The sequence below is a fragment of the Trachypithecus francoisi genome, unplaced genomic scaffold, assembly GCF_009764315.1.
Source record: "Trachypithecus francoisi isolate TF-2019V2 unplaced genomic scaffold, Tfra_2.0 Lachesis_group12, whole genome shotgun sequence".
Classification (NCBI taxonomy): domain Eukaryota; kingdom Metazoa; phylum Chordata; class Mammalia; order Primates; family Cercopithecidae; genus Trachypithecus; species Trachypithecus francoisi.
Genome location: NW_022681457.1, coordinates 89406511 through 89433339, shown reverse-complemented (window position 1 = coordinate 89433339; position 26829 = coordinate 89406511). Strand labels below are relative to the sequence as shown.

Genomic DNA, 26829 nt, shown 5'->3' with positions numbered 1-26829 from the left:
AGGCCTCCTGAGTAGCTGAGATTAAGGCGCCCACCATCACGCCCAGCTAATGTTTATGTTTTTTTTTTTTTAGTAGAGACGGGGTTTCACCATGTTGGCCAGGCTGGTCTCGAATTCCTGACTTCAAGTGATCTGCCTGCCTCAGCCTCCCAAAGTGTTGGAATTACAGGCGTGAGCCACTGCGTCCGACCATTTTGTGGTTATCTTTGAATGTCTTACTTTTATTATAACGGCAGCATTGTTGTAGATGATTTCAAAGATTTAAAAAGGTATAAGCTTATAAGTGTAGGTAGTGTGCTATGTGAGGGGCAAGTTTTTCACTAACATCACAAGGGGCTCTGATCCAGTGAGTGGAGTTTGATAGTAATTTTTGATACAAGTGAAAATAAATAAAAATAAAAAGGTATACAGAAAAGATAAAAATCTGTTGTAATTTTACTACTCACTGTATTTACAATTATACATAAATTTATCTTGCATACATATGTATTTTATTTTTTAAATGAATGTATGCTAAAATTCCTTTTTTTCTTTTTTTGTGTTGTTTGTCTCTGTTTAAAGATTGTTGTTGTTGTTTAGGTTTTAGCAGTTTGATTATGAGTGTCTTGGTGTATATATCTTTGGATTTTCCTGTTTGACATTTGCTTAGCTTCTTTAATCTGCAGATATCTATCTGTCTTTCGTCAAATTTGGGAAGTTTTCAGCCATTATTTCTTCAGATAATTTTTCTGCTCTGCAGTCTTTCACCTCTGCTTCTGGAACTCTGATGCCATAAATATTATACCTTTTTATACCTTTATTGTGATAAAATATACATAGCATAAAATCTGCCATGTAACCATTTTTAGATGTATAATTCAGTGGCATTAAGTACATTCACATTGTCATGCTACTATTAACACCATCCATCTCCAGAACCCTCTACCTTATTCTTTTTAAAGTCTGCCTAGAATTTCATGTATAGTCTATCTTAATAAATTAACCATTTCCCTGCAGTGGGATTTTAAAGTACTTTTTTTATTGTTTAAATTATATGGCAGCAAATGTCTATCTTAAATATTTTTTCTTTCTTTTCTTTTTCTTCCCTTCTTTCTCTTCTTTCTCTTCTTTCCCTTCTTTCCCTTCTTTCCCTTCTTTCTTTTCCCTCCCTCCCTTCCTTCCTTTTTTGAGACAGAGTCTCATTCTGTTGCCCAGGCTAGAGTGCAGTGGTGCAATCTTGGCTGACTGCAACCTCCACCTCTGGGGTTCAAGTGATTCTTGTGCCTCAGCTTTCCGAGTAGCTGGGATTACAGGTGTGTGCCACCATACCTGGCTAATTTATTTTATTATTACTGTTTTTTGGAGATGGAGTCTTGCTCTGTCACCCAGGCTGGAGTGCAGTGGCACGATCTTAGCTCACTGTAACCTCTGCCTCCTGAGTTCAAGTGATTCTCCTGCCTCAGCCTCCAGAGTAGCTGGGACTGCAGGTGCATGCCACCATAGCTGGCTAATTTTTGTGTTTTTAGTAGAGACAGGGTATCACCATGTTGCCCAGACTGGTCCGGAACTCCTGACCTCAGGTGCTCCACCCGCCTCAGCCTCCCAGAGTGCTGGGATTGCAGGTGTGAGCCACTGTACCTGGCCCCGGCTAACATTTTTGTTATTATTAGATACGGGTTTTCACCATGTTGGCCAGGCAGGTCTCAAACTCCTGACCTCAAGAGAGTCTGCCTCGGCCTCCCAAAATGTTGGGATTACAGGCGTAAGCCACTGTGCCCACTCTATTCTCTATATTCAGTGTGATAAATTTTGACTATTTTATGTTTATCAGGTTATTATAACTACTCAAACAGAAGTTTTTTCATTAAAATATAAATGTAAATTTAACACTCAAATGATATGTTTTGCAAAACTTAAATAGAATATTTTTAGTGGCTGGCTTGTTAAGTTTTTTTCTGAACTTGAAAGTAATTCAGTTGCTTTATTTTATACAATTATGAGTTGTAAAATGCAACTTACTTCCATTGGTTCTACTTAGAACTTTGGTTTTTATTTTATATAACATTAAAAAAAGTTCTAAAAAGAAAAGTACTACCAGCACATAAAATGTGTATTACAGACAGTAAGTGTACCTACAGCAAGTTGACAGGTAGCCAGTCTTTTTTTGATGGAGAAACCAAGCCTGTTTTTAGTTTATGTCCGTGTAATTTCTGGGAACTAATCATTTTGTTTAAGTAACTTTACATAAATTTTGAAAGAATAAAAATGCTAAAAAAAGATGTATTTGCTTCTATTTTAAAGGAAGAATTATTACTGTCTTAAAAAGTCAGGCTCACCCCTGTAACCCTAGCACTTTGGGAGGCTGAGTTGGGAGGGTCGCTTTAGCCTGGGGGTTTGGGACCAGAATTGGCAACAGTGAGACCCTATCTCTACAAAAAACAAAGAAAAAATTCACTGGATATACCTGTAGTCCCAGCTACTCAGGAGGCTGAGACGGAAGGATTGCTGGCGCCCAGGAGTTCAAGGCTGCAGTGAGCAAAGATCATGCCACTGCACTCTGGCCTGGGTGACAGAGTGAGTCCCTGTCTGAAAAAAAAAATTATTATTTTTAAAAAGTCATTTAATTAAAAAGAAACACTTTATGGAGAGAGAATTAGACCTACTTTTTATAGTTTTCTTAACAAGTGTTCAGTGTCCATTATATAATATTAATTTGAGTTTTTAGTTTATGCCTAGCTTGAGAATGAATTGTGAGCATTAAATTTGAACGTTTGGAGAGATTATGTAGCCCAACTTTATTATATATTCATTATATGGATTGAAGAAATCGAGCCCCGCAGGAGTTAAGTTTCTCCCTTAAGCTTTGCTTGTTAGTAGCAGAACAGTGACTAGAATATTATAGTGTTGAAATTAGTGGTCTTTCTCAAGACCTATTATATATTTGGTAGCAAATGTGTAATAGTAAGTTAGTCTTCACTTTTATTTTGGATATGCTTGGATTTCAGTTGGCAAGGTTTAAATGCCAGTTTTCTAACATGTGTTGTTCATATTTCATTTACCGTGGTATATTAACTGTGAGCAATTGCATGAAGCATAAACTTCAGTGCTAGCTCTTGAGTTAACAAATCACTATGTAATTAACAGATGTCTGTCACGAACAGTGACTAATCACATCACTCCATCTATTATTTAGTTCATACACAGACAGCAAAGTGTGTAGTTGTGTTGCATGCTTGTCTTTCAGTTATAAACGTGTGACATTTTATAAAAATGGATGCTGAAAAGGAGAGAATTTGCAAAAAAGATGACAGTTCAGAAAAGGAATCAAAAGTGATAACACAGGAACTGAAAAATTAGATGTCATTAGAAGATTCAAAAACGGTGACAGGTAAGTGAATATAGGACAAGAGCTAGGCCTGCATGTAGTTACAGTATGAACTGTATTGAAAAAATTCAATCGGTGGCTCATGCCTGTAATCCCAGCACTTTGGGAGGCTGAGGTGGGTGGATCACCTGAGGTCAGGAGTTCAAGACCAGCCTGGCCAACATGGTGAAACCCTGTCTCTACTGAAAATACAAAAATTAGCTGTGTGGGGTGGCAGGTGCCTGTAATCCCAGCTACTTGGGAGGCTGAGGCAGGAGAATCTCTTGAACCTGGGAGGTGGAGGTTGCAGTGAGCCGAGATTGGGCTATTGCACTCCAGCCTGGGAGACAAGAGCGAGACTTCATCGCAAAAAAAAAAAAAAAGTTGCTTTAGCTAGGCGTAGTGGCTCATGCCTGTAATCCCAGCACTTTGGGAGGCCGAGGCAGGTGGATCACCTGAGGTCAGGAGTTCGAGACCAATGTGGCTAACATGGTGAAACCCCATCTCTGCTAAAAACACAGAAAATTAGCCAGGTGTGATGGTGTCACCTGTAATCCCAACTACTCAGGTGGCTGAGCCAGGAGAATCACTTTAACCCAGGAGGTGGAGGCTGCAGTGAGCTGAGATTGCACCATTGCATTCCAGCCTAGGCAACAAGGATGAAACTGTCTCACATAAATAAATAAATAAATTGCTTTATCATGTAATTTAAATAAATTGTATTAAGAACAGACCCTAGTCCGTTTGGCTAGCATTCAGGCTGAAGCATTGAAGTTAGTTGTTGCACTGAAAGAAAACTAATTACAAGCCAACTGAAGGACTTCTTATTGCCAGTAAAGGCTGGTTTGATCATTTTAGAATGATCATGGATTATTGATAAGTTCTCTGGTGAAGATGCTAGAACAGTTATAGGGATGCTGCTGTGAAATTTGTGCCTAGATTCCAGAGATTACTTAAGGCAGGTAATTATGATCATCAGCTATTTAACATGTTGATGGGATAGGTCTTTTTTGGAATGCAGCACATCATTAACTTATGCGATGAACGACATAGGATCTCCAAGTGGCCATAAAGGGGAGTGTGTAGATATGTCACCTGAAGAATTTAGTGAAGGCAAATTTACAAACATAAATGAGTAAAATCTTGTAACAAAAAAGACAAATGTCATAGTGGAAGTGATATTGGTAGAAATTTCACAGTAACACAACGCGTTGAGATACAAGATTGAAAGAGCAAAAGGTGTAATTTTGGAAGCTGGTTCAAATTTAGAAGGGATTATGGCAATTTTTTTTTTTTTTTGAGACGGAGTCTCACTCTATCACCCAGGCTGGAGTGCAGTCATGCAACCTTGGCTCACTGCAACCTCTGCCTCCTGGGTTCAAGTGATCCTGCCTCAGCCTCCCGAGTAGCTGTGACTACAGGCGTGTGCCACCATGCCCGGCTAAGTTTTGTATTTTTAGTAGAGACAGGGTTTCACTATGTTGGCCAGGCTAGTCTTGAACTCCTGACCTCAGGTGATCTGCCCACCTTGGCCTCCCAAAATGCTGGAATTATAGGTGTGAGCCACTGTGCCCGACTGACAATTTGTTAAGGCATGGAAAAGTTGCTTATTCTGTATCACAAGTTACATGAGGAAAAGACAAAGGCAGGCACTGTCCACTCCTGGTAGGGTTTTTTTTTTTGTTTTTAATTTGAGGCGAAGTCTCGCTGTGTCACCCAGGCTGGAGTGCAGTGGCATAATCTCGGCTCACTGCAGCCTCCGTCTCCCAGGTTCAAGTGATTCTTCTGCCTCAGCCTTCCAAGTAGCTGGGATTACAGGCATGCGCCACCTGTCTAATTTTTGTATTTTTAGTAGAGACGGGTTTGTACCATGTTGGCCTGGCCGGTCTTGAACTCCTGACCTCAAGTCATCCGCCTGCCTTGGCATACCAAAGTGCTGGGATTACAGGGGTGTACCACTGTGCCCAGCCATACTCCTGGTAGATTTTTTACAAATAAATAAAACGCTTTGATTTTCACATTTTAAATTATAACATAGTAAGCAAATATTAGTTATACAATATATTTCATTTCCCTACACGTTTAAACTGACAAAGTTTTTTGTTTTTTGGGTTTTTTTTTAGACGGAGTTTTGCTCTTGTTGCCCAGGCTAGAGTGCAGTGGCATGATTTTGGCTCACCACAACCTCCGCCTCCCGGGTTCAAGTGATTTTCCAGCCTCCTGAGTAGCTGGGATTATAGGCATGCGTCACCATGGCCAGCTAATTTTGTATTTTTAGTAGAGACAGGGATTCTCCATGTTGGTCAGGCTGGTCTCGAACTCTGGACCTCAGGTGATCAGCCTGCCTCGGCCTCCCAAAGTGCTGGGATTACAGGCGTGAGCCACCGTGCCTGGCCAAACTGGCAGAGTTTTTAACGTTTCAAGTGTTTTGACAATAAAAGATGATGGAGCAATTTTAATTTTTCACTTTGATCATTAAGATTGCTTTGCATGGTTTCAGCTTGCATAGTCGTTTTTATATTTCTGCATGGTAGCTGCCTGTATAAAAAATATAATATCGCTGGGTGTGGTGGCTCATGCTTGCCTTCCCAGCACTTTGGGAGGCTGAGGTGGGAAGATTCCCTGAGGCCAGGAGTTCCAGACCAGCTTGGGCAGTATAGCAATACCCAGTCTCTACAGAAAAATTTTAAAAATTAGCTGGGCGTGGTTGTGTACACTTAGTTCCAGTTACTCAGGAGTTGAGGTGGGAGGATCCCTTGAGCTCAGGAGTTTGAGACTGCAGTGAGCTGTGATCATGTTACTGCATTCCAGCCTGGGCAACAGAGCAAGACCCGTCTCAAAAATGTTTCCATAACAAATTTCTCACATTGAGAAACTTGAGAAAAATTATTGTAAAAGTCATCAGGATTAATTCATTTGAAAAACTAAGGGACATCTAAATCAGAGTAGCAATAGGGAAAGACTAACTTTACTCATTGTGGGGGTTGAAGGAATAGGAATAGGATTGGACATTTGCTTTGGAGTGGTCTGTTGAAAGTATGCAAATAATTTGAAACTTCAGTGGACTCCTTGGGAGTTTTGGAAAATTTAAAGTACACTATGGTTAAGTTTTTTTAAGTAAACAAGTTTCAAACTACTTATTAACTAATATAAGTGATTCTGTTATTCAGCAAAGATTGAATTTTTGTTATATTTTAGGCAGTGTTATAGGTGCTAGACTACTACAATACAGAACAAATAAAAATCTCTTTAGGCTACTGTGATACTGTGATATAATAAGAAATACGTATATGGTCTCTGCCCCAGGTTCCTGGCACACAGCTCCTAAAACTGTTGGAATCTCTAGAGTGATAAATATGTCTTGTGTACTACTGGACTTGGGCTTAGGGCCAGGCACTTCCATAGCTTCAGCATGGGGCTGGTCACCAAAAAGACCAAGACATGACTAGAGGGCTAAACATCGAGTTGAGCAGCAGTGCCAATGATTTACTCAATCATGGCTACATAATGAAGCCTCCATAAAAATCCCAAAGGCAAGGTTCAGATAACTTCTGGATTGCTGAACCACGTAGAGGTGCTGGGAAGGTGGCATGCCCAGAGAAGACGTGGGAGCTCCATGACTCTCCTCAGCATATATCATCCTATGCATCTCTTTCATCAGGTTGTTCACCTGTATCCTTTGTAGTATCCTTTATAATAAACCAGTAAATGTGTTCCTCTGAGTTCCATGAGCTGCTTTAGCAAATTAATTGAACCTGAGGTGGGGGTTGTGGGCACCCCAAGTTATATAGCTGGCCAGTTACAAGGTCAAGTCACAACCTGGGCCTTCTGATTGGTATCTGAAGTGGGAGGCAGTCTTGTTGGACTGAGCCTTCAGCCTGTGGGATCTGACTCTTAATTCTAGGTAAGTGTCAGAATTGAAGTGAAATACAGGACACACAGTTGGTGTCTGCTAGATATTTGGTGTGTGACGAAAAAGTCCCACATATCTGGTCACTGAAATGTTCTGTGTTGTGAGATTGTTATAGGAGAAAAATAATCTTTGTTTTTTTCTTCAGGGTGCAGTTTTGCCTGCTCTGGCTTTGACAAGTGTAGGATTTCTAATCCTTTATAGAATCTTAAATTTCATTTAGGTTCTATTGAAAGAAACTAACTAGATTGTTTTTTGTTTTTAATTTTTAATATTATTCTAAAGCTCTTTATATAAAGTGTTCCTTTTTACTGATTTTATGTTTAGTCTCCAAAGTTGGATTAAAACTCAAGGTTTGTATAACCGCTGTTATCTGTCAGCAGGTTGGTCTACAAAAAGAATGGGATATGTCCTCATACAGCTTAGAAACCTGTATGGGTACTTGATTCCTTATAGCATTCTCAACTTGGGAATAAGGTTATTATAGTTGTTACATAGTCGCATTGGTTGTAGTAGCACTAGGAAAGAGCTGTGAATTCTACTTTGTTCGGAAGGTTGGGTGTGTGTGGGTTGTGTGTGAGATTATGGTACCAATAGAGGAGTTGCAGCTTTAGCTCCGTCTCAGAAGCTGAGTATATGTTTACTATTGAATTAAGACTAGAAAAGCTTAAGCACTGTGCACGATGGTCCAGATGCTTGAAACTACCTGAAAGGTTGGGTGAGCAGCTATAGGTCATTTATAATAGATGGAGCATTTGCTTACAGCATGGGGATGTAATGGGAACATGAAGGGAGGAAAAGATAAAGCTATAGAGGAAGTTAGGGCTAGATTTTGGAGAGTCTTATATATCCACAGAAGTTTGGACATTTTTCTTGGGAGACTTACAGAGGGGTGGGTGTGTGTGTGTGTGGTGTGTGTGTGTGTGTGTGTGTGTCCTTCTCCTTAACCTCTCAGTACCTCCATTTCTTCACCTATAAAATAGAGGTGTTAACAGTACCTACCTTATGCCTTATGAGATTTTGGGGAGATTAAATTGGATTAAGTCATGTAAAGTACTTGGAAAAAAAGTGTCATGAACTGGGCATGGTGGTGTGTTCCTGTAATCCCAGCTACTCATGAAGCTTATTTGGGAGGAATTAAATACTTGTGCTTTTTTAACCTAGTGATCCCACTTCTAGGAATTGATCCTACAGATATACTCACATACCTAAGCCATAGTGTATGTATACAGATGACAACTGCAATATTATATTTGTAAAAAAAAAAAGGCAGGAGGCAACCTTAAATGTTCATCAGTATAATATAATAAGAGACTATGCAGCCACCGGAGAGAATGAAGTAGATCTCTGTATAAAGATAATTTTCCAAGATATACTATTGGGTTTTTTAAAAACAGGGACATATCTATGTCTCTCTTCATTTTGTATCTTTACCAGTCTGAGAAAAAATGGTATCTCAATTTTGATTTTGGGTAAGATTGAATGTTTAGTGCTTATGTTCTTTGATCACTTTCTATTGGGATAGTACTGTTTAATTGAGTCCAAAATTGCTTTATTCATAGAATACTAACCATTGTTATACTGCTACTACAACTTTTTCACTTAGATTACCTTTAAGCTTTTCCAAACAGTTTTTTAAAAATATAGTCAAACTTTAAAATCTTTTTCATGAAGATTTATTTTTCTGGTTAAAATACTTTTGTATCTTCTAGGGCGTTTTTTTCAATTTATTTATTTATTTATTTATTTTTGAGACGAAGTCTCGCTCTGTTGCCCAAGCTGGAGTGCAGTGGCCAGATCTCAGCTCACTGCAAGCTCTGCCCCCCGGGTTTATGCCATTCTCCTGCCTCAGCCTCCCAAGTAGCTGGGACTACAGGCGCCTGCTACCTCGCCGGGCTAGTTTTTTGTATTTTTTAGTAGAGACAGGGTTTCACCGTATTAGCCAGGATGGTCTCGATCTCCTGACCTCATGATCCACCCATCTCGGCCTCCCAAAGTGCTGGGATTACAGGCTTGAGCCACCGCGCCCGGCCTCAATTTATTTTTAACTTATCTGGGATTAATGTTGATGTGAAGTGGTGATTGTGATCCAGATTTTTTCACCTTAAATGGTTGTCATATTCTAGTTCTCTTTTTTCCTTTAGGAGTCAGAATAGATCATTGGGTTTAGCAGTGTGGAGGTCCCTTATGACCTTGACAAGAAAAGTTTCAGTAGAAATAGTGCAGGCAAAGGCCTTACTGAAGTGAGATCAAGAGACAGGTGTCATAGGCAGCATGTATAGACAACTTTTTTTTTTTTTTGAAATGGAGTCTTGCCCTGTTGTCCAGGCTGGAGTGCAATGGCGCAATCTCGGCTCACTGTAACCTACGCCTCCCGGGTTCAAGCGATTCTCCTGCCTCAGCCTCTCAAGTAGCTGGGATTACAGGTGCGTGCCACGTCTGGCTAATTTTTTTTGTATCTTTAGTAGAGACGGGGGTTCACCATATTGGCCAGGCTGGTCTTGAACTCCTGACCTCAGGTGATCCACATGCCTTGGCCTCCCAAAGTGCTGGGATTACAGGCGTGAGCCACCACACCCGGCTAGACAACTCTTTTGAAGAGTTTTGCTGTCAAGGGGAAGAGAAAAATGAGCAGTAGCTCTAGGGGGATAGAGAATCATGAGAAATATTTTATAAAATGAGAAGGAATAATAGCATCGGGCCTTGGGACAGTATTGTTCAAAAACAAACAGTGTTATTAAACAATAGGATTCCTCTCAGTGTAAGTGGATGCTTTCATTCTTTGGCTTACAGAGTGACATTTTTCTTTCTTTTTTTTTTGAGGCAGAGTCTTGCTCTGTCGCCCAGGCTGGAGTGCAGTGGCGCGATCTCGGCTCACTGCAAGCTCTGCCTCCTGGATTCACGTCATTCTGCATCAGCCTCCTGAGTAGCTGGGACTACAGGGACCCACCACCACGCCTGGCTAATTTTTGTGTATTTTTAGTGGAGACGGGGTTTCACCATGTTAGCCAGGATGGTCTCAATCTCCTGACCTGGTGATCCACCCGTCTCTGCCTCCCAAAGTGCTGAGCCACTGCACCCAGCCCAGAGTGAAATTTTTCATTTCCCATTTCCCTTTCATTCTAGAGCATAGCTCATTGACTTTCGGAATGGTAGGTGGAGTGGCCTTCACTATTTGCTTTCCTTTCCTTTCCAATGTTTACATAGTTCAATTTCAAGTTAAATGTGTTTATAAATTACCTGCACTATCATTTTAAAAAATTGCTCCTTTTGTTTTCTTTTGGAATTCTGATATATTTTACCAGGATGCATTTTTTTTTTCATTATTTATTTGGTATTTAGTGGGCCTGTTCAATCTCAGATATGGTATTTATATCCTCAGTTCAGGGAAATTTTCTTCTGTTATTCCCCTTCACCATTATTTTCTTCTTTGGGGGTACCTTTGACATTGCTGTTAGACTTAGTGCTTCAATCCTCAATGTCACCATAAATTATCTTTTCTAACTTTTTGTCTAGAGACGAGGTTTCACCATGTTGGCCAGGATGGTCTCCATCTCCTGACCTTGTGATCCGCCCACCTCAGCCTTTCAAAGTGCTGGAATCACAGGGGTGAGCCACTGGGCCCAGCCAAGAAGTTGCTTTTTTATAAGTTTCTTGTTTCCTTCTGGAGTGGTGGTTCTGTTTGTTTACCTTGAACTTTCTCTTTCACATAGTTTTCTTTTAGAAACCAGGGATCTTTTATTTTCTGCTCATATTTATGAATATCAGATACTACTGATTACTATAGCCAGCTGCTGTGTTTCCTCTACAGTTATATAGGTAGCTAGGTAGTTCTTTTTTCCTTAAAAGTCTCTCCCTTGAATGGGGTGGCTGATTCTGGCTTCTTACAGTAGGCAAGGTTTATCAAGAAGCAGCATTTCTTGTGTTCTTGCCTCATTGGTAAGTAACAGGCAGGGAAGCAGGAACCTCCAAAGTAAGGAGGCCTTCAAATACTCAAAGTGAAGTGTGCCATTTTCTTTAGTTCTTTGGTGGAGTTACCGGTGCTTTGCTTTCTTTTCCCTGTGTGTTTAAAGATCTGAAATTACCTCCGACATGGCTCTACTTCTGTCTTAGGCACTAACATACTTAGTAGGAACCATCCCTGTAACAGGCCTCACTTTCAATTTAAGAGCAGCATGTTTCTGGCTTTAGCTTAAGAGCAAAAGCTGTTAATTTTTCTGTTCAGTTTTGACGGGAAGTTTTACATAGTTCTCAGTGTTAGTAAGTTCTTATGAAGTGTTAGCTGTGCTTGTTGTTATTAAAAATATATATGGTCATCTCTTTTTTGTGACATGAATGATTTAAAAAATAAGTAGTTGTTTACAGTGAGAGAATGTGATTTATCTCTTAGTTTTTGGTTCGGGGCTTTGGTCTGAGAACTACTTTGGTTCATCCTAAATTTTATTTTACTCTATTTGGCAATGTTTTTGTTTATATTGTGCACTTACGTAATTTGGGTTGAAAATTACAGCTCCTTGGGGAATAGGAAGGGATACCAAAAGAATGTATGATAGAAGATATCATGGTAATGTTACTTTTCTCTTTCCTTTTTTGCTTTTCCAGTTTGAACAGAAAAGTGTTGGAGTTTTTGATGAAATTGTAGAGAACTGTAAGTACCATTTGAGAAAAGCAAACATGTCTTTAGATAGAAAATGAATGTTAATCTAGATACGGTATTTAACTGTTATAGTGTTTAGTTAGGGCTGATTTATGTGATGGTTCAAACTGATTTAGTCTAGATCTCATCACATACTGTTGTTTTAGCAGGTTAATATGAATTGTAAGAATCTTACTGTTTTTTTCAATAAATAGTTTATTCTCATAATTATGATGTTAAAATATAGCCATACTTTGTGTCTATATGGAAGATTATACTTATCACTATTAAAGATTTCTACTTGGTTTAAGATATTTTATTTTCTTTTAAAATTCTTTTTGTGTTATTGTAGTTTTAGAAATAATTTTTTTTATGATTATAAAAGTAATACATTCAATTTTACAATACAGAAATGAATAAAATAGTAAAAGCCTTTGTCATTACCATTCTCCAAAGATAACCAGTTTTAAAAATTTAACATATATATCTTTCCAGACTTTTTTCTATGAGTGTATATATCTATACATGGTGTATGGAGATTTATATATGTGTGTAGGAATCATGAATACTGTTCTTGCTTTTTTTCATTCAACTGCATAGACATCTTTCTGTGTCAGTGGATATAGACCTGTTGCACCCTTTCTAATGGCTACTCAGTAGTTTATCGTATGGCTGTATAATAAGTCCTCACTAAATGTTGTTGATAGGTTCTTGGAAATTGTGACTTTAGGTGAAATGACATATAATGAAACCAATTTTACTATAAGCTTAAATTGATATAAATAAGAGTTAAGTTCCTGTGGTGTATTTTTAATCACAAAAACACCATCAAACTTCTAAATAAAAATCTAAAACACTTCTAATATTAAACATTGAAATAAATATGAGCTATATATACATACAAGAAAGATTAATAAAAATGAGTAAGATAATTATTTACCTAGTTTTTGGTGAATCAGTGAATGATGGTGCTTGTAGTGGTGGTTGGTTAACTTAAGGAATAAGTGTTTGCAAAGCAAACATTGTAAAGAGCACCTCCTACCACCATGTAGTTCAGAAACAAACAATAAACATGATGGGCTTACTGAGTGAATCATTTATTGTCCATTTCTTTGTTGATTATATATTTTATGACTTTTTGTTATTATAGTAATTTGTATTCATTCGTTCATTTTCCAATCCCCTTATTCCAATTCAGAGTCGTGAGTGGCCGAAGCCTATCCTGGCAGCCTCAGGGCACAAGGCAGGAGCCAGTCCTGGACAGGATGCCATCCCATCACAACATGCATTCATACACATACACCCATGCTCACTCAGACTGGGACAATTTAGACACATTAATTAGCCTAATGTGTACATCTTTGGGATGCGGGGGGAATCTAGAACATCTGGAGAAAACTCATGCAGACATGGAGAGAATATACAAAACTCCACATAAACAATAGCCCTGGCTTGGAGTCATTTTTTTCCTCTCTTTTTTTGAGATGGAGCCTTGCTTTGTCACCCAGGCTTTAGTGAAGTAGCGTGATCTAGGCTCACTGCAACCTCTGCCTCACAGGTTCAAGCGATTCTCCTGTGTCAGTCTCCTAAGTCACTGGGACTATAGGCACATGCCACCACACCTAGCTAATTTTTTGTATTTTTGGTAGAGATGGGGTTTTACCATGTTAGCCAGGCTGTTCTTGAACTCCTGACCTCAAGTGATCCACCTGCTTCGACCTGGCAAAGTCCTGGGATTGCAGGTGTGAGCCACAGCGCCCAGCCTTTGTTTCTCTTTTCAATGCTACAGCAAAATGACATTGAATGAAATGTTATTAGAGGACCTACTGTACTATAGTTTAACTAGCCTCTTTTATACATGTGTAATTTATTTTCAATTTTACATTATTATTAAGAACATTGAATATGTATTCCCATACATATCTTTGTATACTTGTTGAAGCATTCTGTAGAATAAATTCCAAGAATAGAATTGATTAATTATCAAAGGATATTTTTGTGCTTTTTTATGAAAGATAAATTTTGTCAACTAGAGTTCTTGAGTTAAGGGAATGTACTTTTTTTAAAAAAAATTTATTTCTACCAGTAGGATCTGTGAGTACTTTGTTTCTCTTTGTAATTAGTTTGTTAATATTTTAGAATGATAATATTTTTAGACTATCATCTGACTTTATGTTATTTGATATTGAGAGGCAACTATGTCTCCTGGTCTTCAGTGGATTTAGTTATTGTGTGTCTTTTTTGTTTTAAGCAATCAAAAATAGAATTTAGCTAGCTTATCCAGAAGAAACATTTTAGATATATACTAGGATATTTCATAAAATATGAGATAAAATGAATTTCCTCCAGGGTACTCAGCAAAAGGAGATCATGTCTGTTCTCTACAAGTGCTGCCAGAAAGCAGTTACAGTCCCACAATTTTTAGTCTTTCTGTATATCCATTCTAAATTTCAAGTTGTTTGGAGAAAGATTATGATTGGGCCAGCTTGATTCTCATGTTCATCTTTGAACCAATTATCTGTGGTCAGGGAAACCAGGCCAGATAGTAAAACATACCTCTCGGAAGGCATCCCTCTGTCACTACTCACTTTTGCCAAATAGTGTTTGAATACCTATTCTGGATGATATGCCTTTGCTCAAGTGTGTATATTGGTATTAGAAATGAATCAGATAGCTTTCTAATGAAGGTTTTAATCTGATGCATTGTTAAACTTGTTGCAGTAAGAACAATCTTAAAGAGGCAACAGGAATCTGTATTAAATCTATAGCCAGGCTACTGTACTTGGAGTTCTACACCCAGCATTTGGGGTTTATGTTTCTGGTGCATGGTGTTTCTCTGCTGTCCTTCCTTAAACTTATTAGGCTGTAGATTTACAAACAGAATGTTTTATTCTTTATTTTATTTTTTATTTTAGAGACAGGGTCTTGCCGTTGTCTAGGCTGGAGTGCAGTGGCATGATCATAGCTCTCTACAGCCTTGAACTCCTGGGGTCAAGTGATCCTCCCATCTCAGTGTCCAAGTAGGTGGAACTATAGATGTGATCACTGTGCCTGGCTAATTTTTAAATTTTTATTTATTTTATTTTTTTGTAGAGATTAGGTCTTATTATGTTTTCTAATTAGGTCTTGAACACCTGGCCTCAAACAATCCTCCTGCCTTGGCCTCCCAAAGTGCTGGGCTTATAGGAGTGAGCCACCACACCAGCCAAGTAGAAGGTTTTATACCAAATATTAGTTGCAAATGGTGCAATAAAGGTTACCGTTTATCTCCCCTTTTCTGGTAGTTTAAATTAAAAGGATATTGAAAGCCCTGGAGGCAGAGAAATGACTAGCTTGGAAGGAATACTGGCCTCTCTCTCTGAGGGGGATTCAGGAACATAGACCCCTAAATCCAGGAGAGATAAGGGCAGACAGCTACATAGATGATATTCAGGAAAGCTCCGATACCAAAGATGATCATCCTAGCCCTCCCATTTTGTCTTGGGATTCATATCTAGAAAAGATTAACTGTATCTCAGGGAAGTGCCTCAAAATGTCTGGTGTAGCACTAGACCTACCAGACCTACCCTGCTGGACGTACCGTCTACTCATTGCCCAAGACCACCAGGATATGGGACCTCAAATATTTGTTTGGTAGATCAAATTCTGCCCTATTGTGATATAATCCTATCACTGTCAGCAAAATATAGTATTTACTAATTATTGGCACACAAAAACTAGCAGAGGCTAACCCCATTTGTGAAGACATTGAGAAATCTAGTTTAAATATGAAAAATCAGAAGTGACTTTCCAAATATATATTATCTTCAGTGAAAAGGATTTAAAAGAAAGAAGATTTCAACATTTTATACAGGTGAGAAGAGAAGGTGCGGTTCTCCAAGTTTGTTCTCCTGTGTTAGGAGAATTTGTGATGTGGATTTTTAAAGATACATGGTGTGTTAGAGGAAATGACTGATTCTGTAGATGCTCTTAACTCATGTTCCCTCAACCATTACTAGTTTATGTGAAGTTTTAAGTTGAAATAGAATAGGGAGATTGTTTTTATTTAATGTATTCAGATAGCTTCCTTAAGTCAAGGGTTTTTATTCATTAAATGACTCTAAGATAACCAACTGGTCACACAGCAATGGTTACTTTTCTTATTGATAGAGTAAGTTTATTGAACATAACAGACTTGACAGTTTCAAGGGAAAAGTAAAAGCATTGCTGATTTGTTCATGAAGTACAGTTATTTGGATTCTAAAAATTATTATTTTGACTACTTTCAGTGTACTAGTTTACTTGTGGAAAAGTTTACATGTATTATCTTTTAAAAATTCTCGCTTTTTCTGGTTTAATTGAGGCAGGGTCTTGCTATGTTGCTGAGGCTGGCTTCAAACTCCTGGGCTCAAGCAGTCCTCCTTCCACTGCCTACCAAACTGCTAGGATTACAGGCATGAGTCACCATGCCCCACCCTTTAAAAATTCTAATAATAATTATGTTAATTAGGATATTAGGTTTAACTATATATAATAGAAACACAATAGAACTTTATTTCTTGTCCGGGCATGGTGGCTCACACCTGTAAATCCAGTACTTTGGGAGGCTGAAGCAAGAGGATTGCATGAACCCAGGAGTTCAAAACCAGCCTGGGCACATAGCAAGACCATGTCTCTACAAAAAATACATAAATTAGTTGGATGTGGTGGTGCATGCCTGTAGTCCCAGCTGCTTGGGAGATTGAGTCAGGAGGATTGATGGAGCCCAAGAATTTGAGGTTACAGTGAGCTGATGGTGCCATTGCACTCCAGCCTGGGCTGCAGAGAAAGACCCTGTCTCAAAATATAAAAGGAAGGGAAGGGAAGGAGATTGGGAAAGGAAGGAGGAAAGAAAAGGAGTTTATGGCCGGGTGCGGTGGCTCAAGCCTGTAATCCCAGCACTTTGGGAGGCCGAGACGGGCGGATCACAAGGTCAGGAGATCGAGACCATCCTGGCTAACATGGTGAAACCCCGTCTCTACTAAAAAATACAAAAAAACTAGCCGGGCGAGGTGGCGGGCGCCTGTAGTCCCAGCTACTCGGGAGGCTGAGGCAGGAGAATGGTGTGAACCTGGGAGGTGGAGCTTGCAGTGAGCTGAGATCCGGCCACTGCACTCCAGCCTGGGCGACAGAGCAAGACTCCGTCTCAAAAAAAAAAAAAAGAAAAGGAGTTTATTTCTCATGTAAAAGAAACCCAGATGATAATATGGCTCTGTGGTTATCAAGAAAGCTCTTCCAGCTATCTAGATTTTATCCCTAGTGTGTGACTTCCATTTTCAAGGTAGCCTGGTGTTCTAGGATGGCTGCTGTGTCTTGAGCCTGGAGTAGGGAGGAAGGAGAGCAAAAAGGCACACTTCTGAACAGAATCAGCTTCTTAAAGAACTTTCCTGGAAACTCTACCTGTGTACTTAGGTTTATATCTCATTGTCCATCCTACCTTCAAAGAAAGCTGGGAATAATAATCCTTCAGCTGAGCCCATTGTTGTCAAGAATAAAATTGAGGCTCTCTTAGTAAGGAAAAGAGAATTGTTATTGTGTACCTAGTGTCTGCTGCAACAACCCTCTAGAAAAAGGGTACTATGACTGTTTCTATTTCACTAAGGAGCAAACTAAGGCTTAGAGACATCATTTCACTTTCAAGTGATGGAATCAGGATTTGAATGCTGATTTACCTAGCTACAAAGCCCCTCCTTTCAAATCTTTCATTAACTGTTTCTGTACCTCACCCTAGTTCACTTGAATCACAGGTTTTGAAGAATAGCTATTATTCGACAAAATAGCGGAGTAATTTATAAAGTAATTCAGAAATAGTTTTAGGTGTATTAACCATGACTGAAGTTTTTGTGGCTGCTTGTGGAGCATCAGCATCAGTTTGTGTCCGAATTATAATATATTTGCCTTATCAATGCAGCTCAATTTTTAAAAGAACTGATATAATTACAATTTTTCTAAATGGAACAAACAAAAAATAAAAAAGCTGATAATTTGAGTTTTTTTAAAAAAACTACTTAAAAATTTTTGTTTACATGGTCTTTTGCTAAGTATTATTTGGATCCTTTAAACATTGTAAAGGAATACTTTCTTTATGAAGATGTTGAAATCAAAGCCTAAAAGTCTTCTTTAGGGATGTAAACATGGGTAGGGAATTGAGATGGCATTAACTGAAAAACATCTCACAGTTCTCAGTAATTTTTTAGTTCTCCTTAAATAAAAGTATAGGTTCTTCTTGAATTAAACAAACTGATCAATGGTTAGTATACAATTTTCAAATGAATAAACTGAACTAAACTAATTTTTGTTTTATCTCTGTATTGGTAAAAGGTTTATGTTTTTGCCAGTAACTTACAGCTATTTCAGCATTGTTATCAATAAAATTGTGGTGTCGGTCGGGCACAGTGGCTCACGCCTGTAATCTCAGCACTTTGGGAGGTCGAGGTGGGTGGATTGCTTGAGGTCAGGAGTTGGAGACCAGCTTGGCCAACATGGTGAAACCCTGTTGCTACTAAAAATACAAAAAATTCACTGGGTGTGGTGGCGGGCGCCTGTAATCGCAGCTGTTTGGGAGGCTGAGGCAGGAGAATCACTTGAACCCTGGAAGCGGAGGTTGCAGTGAGCTGAGATTGTGCCACTGCACTCTAGCATCCTGAGAAACAGAGCAAGACTCTGTCTCAAATAAATAAATAAATAAATAAATAAAATGGTGGTGTCAAGGAAACTCTTACACTAAAAAGAAGACCTAAGTTCTATGTGAATTTTAGTTTAGGTTGATCAGTAGGATAAGAGGGTGGTAAAAGTGTATCGTAAATGTTTGAATATAAGATGATTCCAAATACAGGGTTCTGACCCATTTCCCAGTGAAAAGATAAGAGGGAAAAAATAGAATTTTGTTATATAGAATACATGTACTAATAGCCATATGGGTGAAATAGATGTCTATTAATCATTTATTGAATTATATACATATTTAAAATCTCCTTATGTTAAATAGTATTGATTTAGAAAATACTGATTTTCTTATAGTTATTTTGTGAATTTTATGCAGACTCTAGAAATTTGACATTGTTAATCACTAGTGTCACTTTTTAAGTCAGTTAATGTAGTTTTCCAGAGCCTTCTAAATTATGTAAGATGTATTCTGAATTTGAATTCTGATTGCTGTTATGTGCTACTTAACAAACCACCCCAAACCTAATGGTGTAAAACACTTCTATTAAGCTCAAGGATTCAATCACTCAGGTGTTCAGAAAGGGTATACTGGGGATTTTTTTTTTTTTTTCTCCACATTGTCTTTGGTCTTGACTGAGAAGATTTGGAGGCAGAAGTTGACTGAATGGCTTGATGTTGGAATAATCTGAAAGTTTGTTCACTCATGTCTGGTGCTTCGCCTAAGAGGACTCAAAGACTGTGACTGCTGACTTGAGCACCTGTACGTAGTCTGTTACCTTGCCTTCCTCATAGTGTGACAGCCTTAAGGTCTTCTCTCTTCTTTCATGGTGGCTCAGGGATCCAAGCAAAATAATAATTCAGTGAATAAGGCATAAGTTACATTATTATTATTATTTTTTACCCAGACAGGCTCTCATCCTGTCACCCAGGCTGTAGTGTAGTGACGATCATAATTCACTGTGACCTTGAACTCCTGGGCTCAAATGATCCTCCTGCCTCAACCTCCCAGGTAGCTAGAACTATAGGCCTGCACCTCTGCACTCGCCTGATTTTTTATTTTTTGTAGAAATAGGTCTTGGCTATGTTGCCCATGCTGGTGGATCGTCTTTTCTGACCTAGCTTCAAAAGTTATTTGGCATCCCTTCCACCAAGCAATTCACAAGCTGGCCCAGATTCAGAAGCTATAGACCCCACATCTTAATAGGAGGAGGTAGGGTAAGGTCACATTGTAGAAAAGCACATGGATGGAAGATACTGTTGCAGCCATTTTTATAAAATAAAATCTGCTGTCACAGCATATAAAATACCCCGTTATAAAATATTCTAAGCCATAAAATAGCTTTAAAAATTTTATCCTATAGGTCTGTATTTGGATCTTCATGGCATTAGCTATTTCCAGTAATACCTGTATGTAAATTGCATGAATCTGATCATACATGAATTTTTTTTTTTTTTTTTGAGACAGGGTCTTGCTCTGTTGCCCAGGTTGGAGCACGGTGGTACGATCTAAGCTCACTGTAGTCGCCTCCTCCTGGGCTCAAGCAATTCTCGTTCTTCAGTCTCCCGGATAGCTGGGACTACAGGTGCGCCACCACGCCCGGCTAATTTTTTGTATTTTTAATAGAGATGGGGTTTCACCATGTTGGTCAAGCTGGTCTCAAGCTCCTGGTCTCAAATTGATCTGCCCATCTCGGCCTCTCAAAGTGCTGGGATTACAAGCATCAGCCACTGTTCCTGGTCCATATGATTTTTTAAGAGTAACATTTTGGTTTTTCTGTTGGCTTGGCCTCACCTTCCCATATCGTTGTTCCTATCCCCTCTCATAACCCGTGTCAACAGCTTTGTAGGTAGCCTTCCATGTTTTTTCAGTGCTCATAAAATCATTATATACATAAACATATACAAATATATGTATGTCAGGATTTTGAGTTTTTCTTATTTAACAAAAATGGGATCATATACATACTTTTCTCCACCTCACTTCTCTCTGTCTTGAGTACTTCATAAAACCCCTTCACCTCAACTGGAGCAGCTCTCTATTCTGTGATTTTGATACACAGTAAGTCATTTTCTGCTTTGTTTTTAGGCATTTATGTTGTTTAAGGTTTTTTCTGCCACAATGAACAATGATACATTAAAAGTCCTTTAATGTATGTTTTGATAAATTGGTTATTTTATATATGTGGTTAGATTCCAAAGAATAAGGATTCTGTGATTTAAAAAAAAAAAAAAAAAGCTTGCTGTAATCCCACCGTTTTGGGAGACTGAGGTGGGCGGATTGCTTGAGCCCAGGAGTTCGAGATGAGCCTGGGCAACATGGCGAAACCCCATCTCTACAAAAAATACAGAAAAAACTAGTTGGGCATGGGGACGCATGCCTGTAATCTCAGCTGCTTGAGAGACTGAGGTGGGAAAATTCCTTGAGCCCAGGAGTTTGAGGCTACAGTGAACTATGATTATGCCACTGCACTCCAGCCTTGGTGACAGAAAGAGATCTTGTTTCTAAAAAATAAAAAAGCACTTTAATACCTCACATTTCCGCCAGCAGTGTATAAGAACACCTTCCCCCATCCATTAGTATATATTATAGCTCTTCTTAATATTTCCCAGTCTGATGGATGTAAAATATCACAGCCTTAACTTTAATTTGCGTATTCTCAACTCCTTTAGAATTTGAGCAGTTTTTAATAAGTTTAACGTTTAGACTGGCTTTCTCTGTATTGTCCAGTAATAAATATTTGTTGAAGAATGAATATCTTTCGCCCTTTAAAAAAAGTTTACTTTTTCTTCATGGCAAGTTGTAAGCTTGTTTTATATTTTAATAATAGCTGTTATGGTGAGTCACAGTAAGCGCAGTGAAGCATACATCTGAAAGAAGATTCAGGTATACATGATAGACAATCACCATTCAGGATTTTTAACTTTGAGAATGTGTAACGTAAAGTTCTTTTGATGGGGGCAGGAGTTCTGATTTCCCTCATTTGACTTCCTTTTTGTGTCATCTTGAGCTAAATAAATGTTTTTGACACTTAAACATTTTGGTATCGTTTATGACATCTGGGTTTTCAGTCTTGTTTAAGAAAGTTTTTTTCACTCCTTGGTTATATACTGCCCTAGAATTTCTCGGAATACTTTGAAAACTTTTTATAAATTATTAAACACAAAATACACGTATAATGTAAGATGTATTTTATGAAAACCCTTAACCACTTAGCTTTTTAAAATGTATATTTTCATGCTGTTGATGCCAATTTCCCCATCTCATACATGGTAGCCACCTCTTCAAAAAGGTAGCCATCATCCTGAATTTTGTGTTTATTTTCTTGTTTTTCCTTTACCACATTTAAATTATTGAATATTTGTAGTTTTGCTTGGTTTTGAGCTTTGTTATTGTTTTTGAATCATGCTGTTTGTTACCACTTGCTTTTTTTCCCTATTGCATTTTTTTTTTTTTCCCAGACAGAGTCTCGCTCTGTCACCCAGGCTGGAAGTGCAGTGACGCGATTCCAGCTTCCTGGGTTCAAGTGATTCTCTTGCCTCAGCATCCCGAGTAGCTGGGACTACAGGCGCCTGCCACCATGCTTGGCTAATTTTTATATTTTTAGTAGAGACGAGGTTTCAGCATGTTGGCAAGGCTGATCTCGAACTCGTGACCAGGACACTTGATCCATCTGCCTTGGCCTCCTAAATGCTGGGATTACAGGTGTGAGCCACCATGCTCGGCCCTCATTGCATATTTCAGAGATGTTACTGCATTGTTGTATGTGGCTCTTGTTTATTTGTCACCGATGCATGATAATTCATTATATAAATATATAACTATTTTAAATTGTGGTAAAAAACATAAAATTCTGGGTCAGGTGCAGTGGCTCAATGCCTGTAATCCCAGCACTTTAGGAGGCCAAGGCGGGTGGATCAGGAGGTCAGGAGATCAAGACCATCCTGGCTAACACGGTGAAACCCTGTCTCTATTAAAAATACAAAAAATTAGCCGGACGTGATGGCAGGCACCTGTAGTCCTAGCTATCCGGGAGGCTGAGGCAGGAGAATGGCGTGAACCCGAGAGGTGGAGCTTGCAGTGAGCCGAGATCGTGCCACTGCACTCCAGCCTGGGCGACAGAGCAAGACTCCATCCAAAAAAAAAAAAAAAAAAGAAATAAAATAAAATTTACCACCTAAACTATTTTTAAGTGTGCAGTTCAGCAGTGTTAAGTATGTTCACATTGTTGTACAACAGATCTCTGGAACTTTTTCATCCTGCAAAACTGAAACTCTGTACCCATTGAACAGTAAGTCCTCATCACCCCCTCTTCATCCCCTGGCAACCAGTTTTATCATCTAAGAGTTTGACTATGATAGTAACCGTGTATATGTTAGTATATCCTCAAGGTTCATCATGTTGTACCTTGTGGTACCATGTTGAGCTTTCTTGTATCATGTTGAACATTCTGATACATGTTGTAGCATGTGTCAGAATTACCTTCATTTTTACGGTAAAAATGATACGTTAGTATATCCTCAAGGTTCATCGTGTTGAACCTTGTGGTACCATGTTGAACATTCTGACACATGTTGTAACGTGAGTCACAATCACCTTCTTTGTCTTTCCTTCTTTTTTTTTTTTTTTTTTTTTTGATACAGAGTTTCACTCTTGTTGCCTAGGCTGAGTGCAGTGGTGCAATCTCATCTCACTGCAACCTCCACCTCCCAGGTTCAAGTGATTCTCCTGCGTCAGCCTCCTGAGTAGCTGGGATTACAGGCATGTGCCACCACCCCTGGCTAATTTTGTATTTTTAGTAGAGACAGGACTGCACCACATTGGTCAGGCTGGTCTCAAACTCCTGACCTCAGGTGATCTGCCCACCCCAGCCTTCCAAAGTGCTGGGATTACAGGCATGAACCACCACACCACGCCTAGCCAACTACCTTAATTTTTAAGGCTGAATAATATTCAGTTATTTATATAGTCCATGATATGGTTTGGCTCTGTGTCCTCACCCAGATCTCATCTTGAATTCTAATCCCCACATTCAAGGGAGTGACCTGTAGTCCTCATGTCTCTACAAAAGGGAAGTGATTGAATTATAGGGGCAGTTCCCCCCACGTTGTTCTTGTGACAATGAGTGAATTCTCATGAGTTATCATGGTTTTATAAATGGTAGTTTTCGTGTGCTCTTCGTGCTCTTGCCTGCCACCATGTAAGACATGCCAACTTCCCATTCTGCCATAATTGTAAGTTTACTGAGGCCTCCCCAGCCGTGCTGAACTATGAGTCAGTTAAGCCTCTTTCTGGGCTGGGCACGGTGGCTCATACCTGTAATTCCAGCACTTTGGGAAGCTGAGATGGGCAGATCACTTGAGGTCAGGAGTTTGAGACCAGCCTGGCCAGTATGATGAAACCCCATCTCCACTAAAAAAAAAAAAAATACAAAATTAGCTGGATGTGATGTTGCATACCTGTAGTCCCAGCTACTTGGGAGACTGAGGCAGGGGAATTGCTTGAACCTGGGAGGTGGAGGCTACAGTGAGCCAAGATTACACCACTACATTCTAGCCTGAGCAACAGAGCGAGACTCCAACTCAAAAAAAAAAAAAAAAAAAAAAAAAAAAATATATATATATATATATATATAGTAAATCCATCCTGTTGTCTATAGATTTCTTGGTGTTTCTAGTTTTTCTATTGCAAATTTATGATTATCCTTGCATATGTTTCTTGGTAACGTATAATAAAGTAATATGTGTGCAGTTCAGTATAAGATTTGTTTCTTATGGTGGGTCTCTAGGGCAGAAGTTGGCAAACTTTAAAGGGCCAGATAGTAAACATTTTAGACTTTGTAGGTCATACTATCTCTGTTGCGGCGGTTCAACTCTGCCTTTCTAGCATAAAAACAATGCAGAAATCCGGGTGTGGTGGCTCACACCTGTAATCCCAGCACTTTGGGAGGCTGAGGCGGATCACCCAAGGTCAGGAGACTAGCCTGGCTAACATGGTGAAACCCCGTCTCTATTAAAAATACAAAACTTAGCTGAGCACGATGGCAGGCGCCTGTAATCCCAGCTACTTGGGGGCTGAGGCAGGAGAATGCTTTGAATCCAGGAGGTGGAGGTTGCAGTGAGCCAGGATTGCACAACTGCACTCCAGCCTGGGTGACAGAGTGAGACTCCATCTCAAAAATAAAATAAAATAAATAAAAACAATATAGATAATACATAAATGGATTATTGTGTTTCTTTTTTTTTTTTTTTTCTTCTGTTTTTTTTTTTGAGACGGAGTCTAGCTCTGTCGCCCGGGCTGGAGTGCAGTGGCCGGATCTCAGCTCACTGCAAGCTCCGCCTCCCGGGTTTATGCCATTCTCCTGCCTCAGCCTCCGAGTAGCTGGGACTACAGGCGCCCGCCACCTCGCCCGGCTAGTTTTTTGTATTTTTTTTTTTTTTTGTGGAAACGGAGTCTCGCTCTGTCGCCCAGGCTGGAGTGCAGTGGCCGGATCTCAGCTCACTGCAAGCTCCGCCTCCCGGGTTTACGCCATTCTCCCGCGTCAGCCTCCCGAGTAGCTGGGACTACAGGCGCCCGCCACCACGCCCGGCTAGTTTTTTTGTATTTTTTAGTAGAGACAAGGTTTCACCGTGTTAGCCAGGATGGTCTCGATCTCCTGACCTCGTGATCTGCCCGTCTCGGCCTCCCAATGTGCTGGGATTACAGGCTTGAGCCACCGCGCCTGGCCTATTATTTTTTAGTAGAGACGGGGTTTCACCGTGTTCACTAGGACGGTCTCGATCTCCTGACCTCGTGATCCGCCCGTCTTGGCCTCCCAAAGTGGGATTATTGTGTTTCTGATAAAACTTTCTGGACTCCGAAATTTGAATTTAATGTAATTTTCATGTGTCAGGGAATATTCTTTGGATTGTTTTTTAAACTATTAAAAAATGTGAAAATCATTCTTAGCTCTTGGGCTATACAGAAACAGCAGATAGGTCTCTTGGATTTGGCATGCAGGCATAGTTTACCTACCCCTGCTATAGAGTATATTTGAGGAGGTGATTGCTCAGGCCTAGGGGAGTGTACATTCTCAACTTTGCTAGAAATGCAAAACTTAGTTTTCTTTGTACAGTTGATCCTTGAGCAACATGGGCTTGAACTGTATGGTTCCATTTATGCATGGATTTTGGATTTTATTTAGTAAATACAGTTGGCTCTCTGTATCAGTGGATCCTGCAATCAAGCGTGGATAGAAAATGCAGTATGTGAGGGATGTGAAACCTGCTTATACAGAGGGCTGACTTTTTTTCATATCAGCAGTCTTATGCCAACTGTAGGCCTTGAATATGCTCGGGTTTTGGTATCTGTGGGTGGGGGAATATCCTGGAACAAAGTCCCAGTAATACCAAGGAAAGACTGTAGTTTTATCCATTTACATTTCTGTTACTGGTTAAAGTTGTGGTCACCTCACATCTGGCCAACACTTGATTTATTAGACTTTTAATCTTTGTCAGTATGGAGGATATAACATGAACTTCATTTTGTCTTTAATTTGCATTTCCTTGTTAATAATTAGTTGAACATTTATTCATGTTTATTGGACATTTAAAATTTTTTTTGTGAAATGTCTGTTACATTAAATCTATTACCCACTTGCTATTAGTTTTTTTCTTATTGAATTGTAGGCATTCTCTACATGTTCTGAACAATAAACTTACCAGTTATAGATGGTGCGAATAAGCTTCTCATTCATATCTTATGTCTTCATAAAATCTTTGCATATGCAGAAGTTAATTGATTTTAATGTAGTTGAATGATAATAAATGTATCAGTCTTTTCCTTTATGGTTTATATTTTAACCCCCATTTTATTTAGGAAAAATTTCCTGGGCTGAGATCAGGAAGAGCAATTATAGTTTGCCCTCTGTATCCATGGGTTCCGCATCTGCAGCTTCAACCAATCATGGATAAAAAATATTGATGATTGCATTTGTTCTGAACATATACAGGCTTCTTTTTCTTGTCATTATTCCCTAAACAATACAATATGACAACTATTTACATAGCATTCACATTATATTCTTTTTTTCTTTTTTTTTTGAGATGGAGTTTCACTCTTGTCGCCCAAGCTGGAGTGCAGTGGCGTGATCTTGGCTCACTGCTACCTCTGCCTCCTGGGTTCAAGCAGTTCTCCTGCCTCAGCCTCCTGAGTAGCTGGGATTATAGGCACCTGCCACCACACCCAGTTGATATTTGTATTTTTAGCAGAGATGGGGT

At 39.2% G+C, this 26829-nt stretch overlaps 1 protein-coding gene and 1 non-coding gene across 8 annotated transcripts in view; both read left to right on the top strand.

Annotated features, from left to right (window-relative positions):
* ZMYM4 (zinc finger MYM-type containing 4) overlaps nucleotides 1-26829 on the top strand; it is a 160102-nt gene that overhangs the window by 44885 nt on the left and 88388 nt on the right. For all 7 annotated transcript variants that reach the window (XM_033227155.1, XM_033227159.1, XM_033227160.1 and 4 more), the window contains one exon: nucleotides 11856-11901. In XM_033227155.1, the coding sequence (XP_033083046.1) occupies nucleotides 11856-11901 (46 nt within the window). The remainder of the gene's footprint in view (nucleotides 1-11855; nucleotides 11902-26829) is intronic.
* Nucleotides 230-381, top strand: LOC117094035. The gene has a single exon (XR_004441367.1). It is a non-coding gene; the product is annotated as a small nucleolar RNA SNORA62/SNORA6 family (small nucleolar RNA).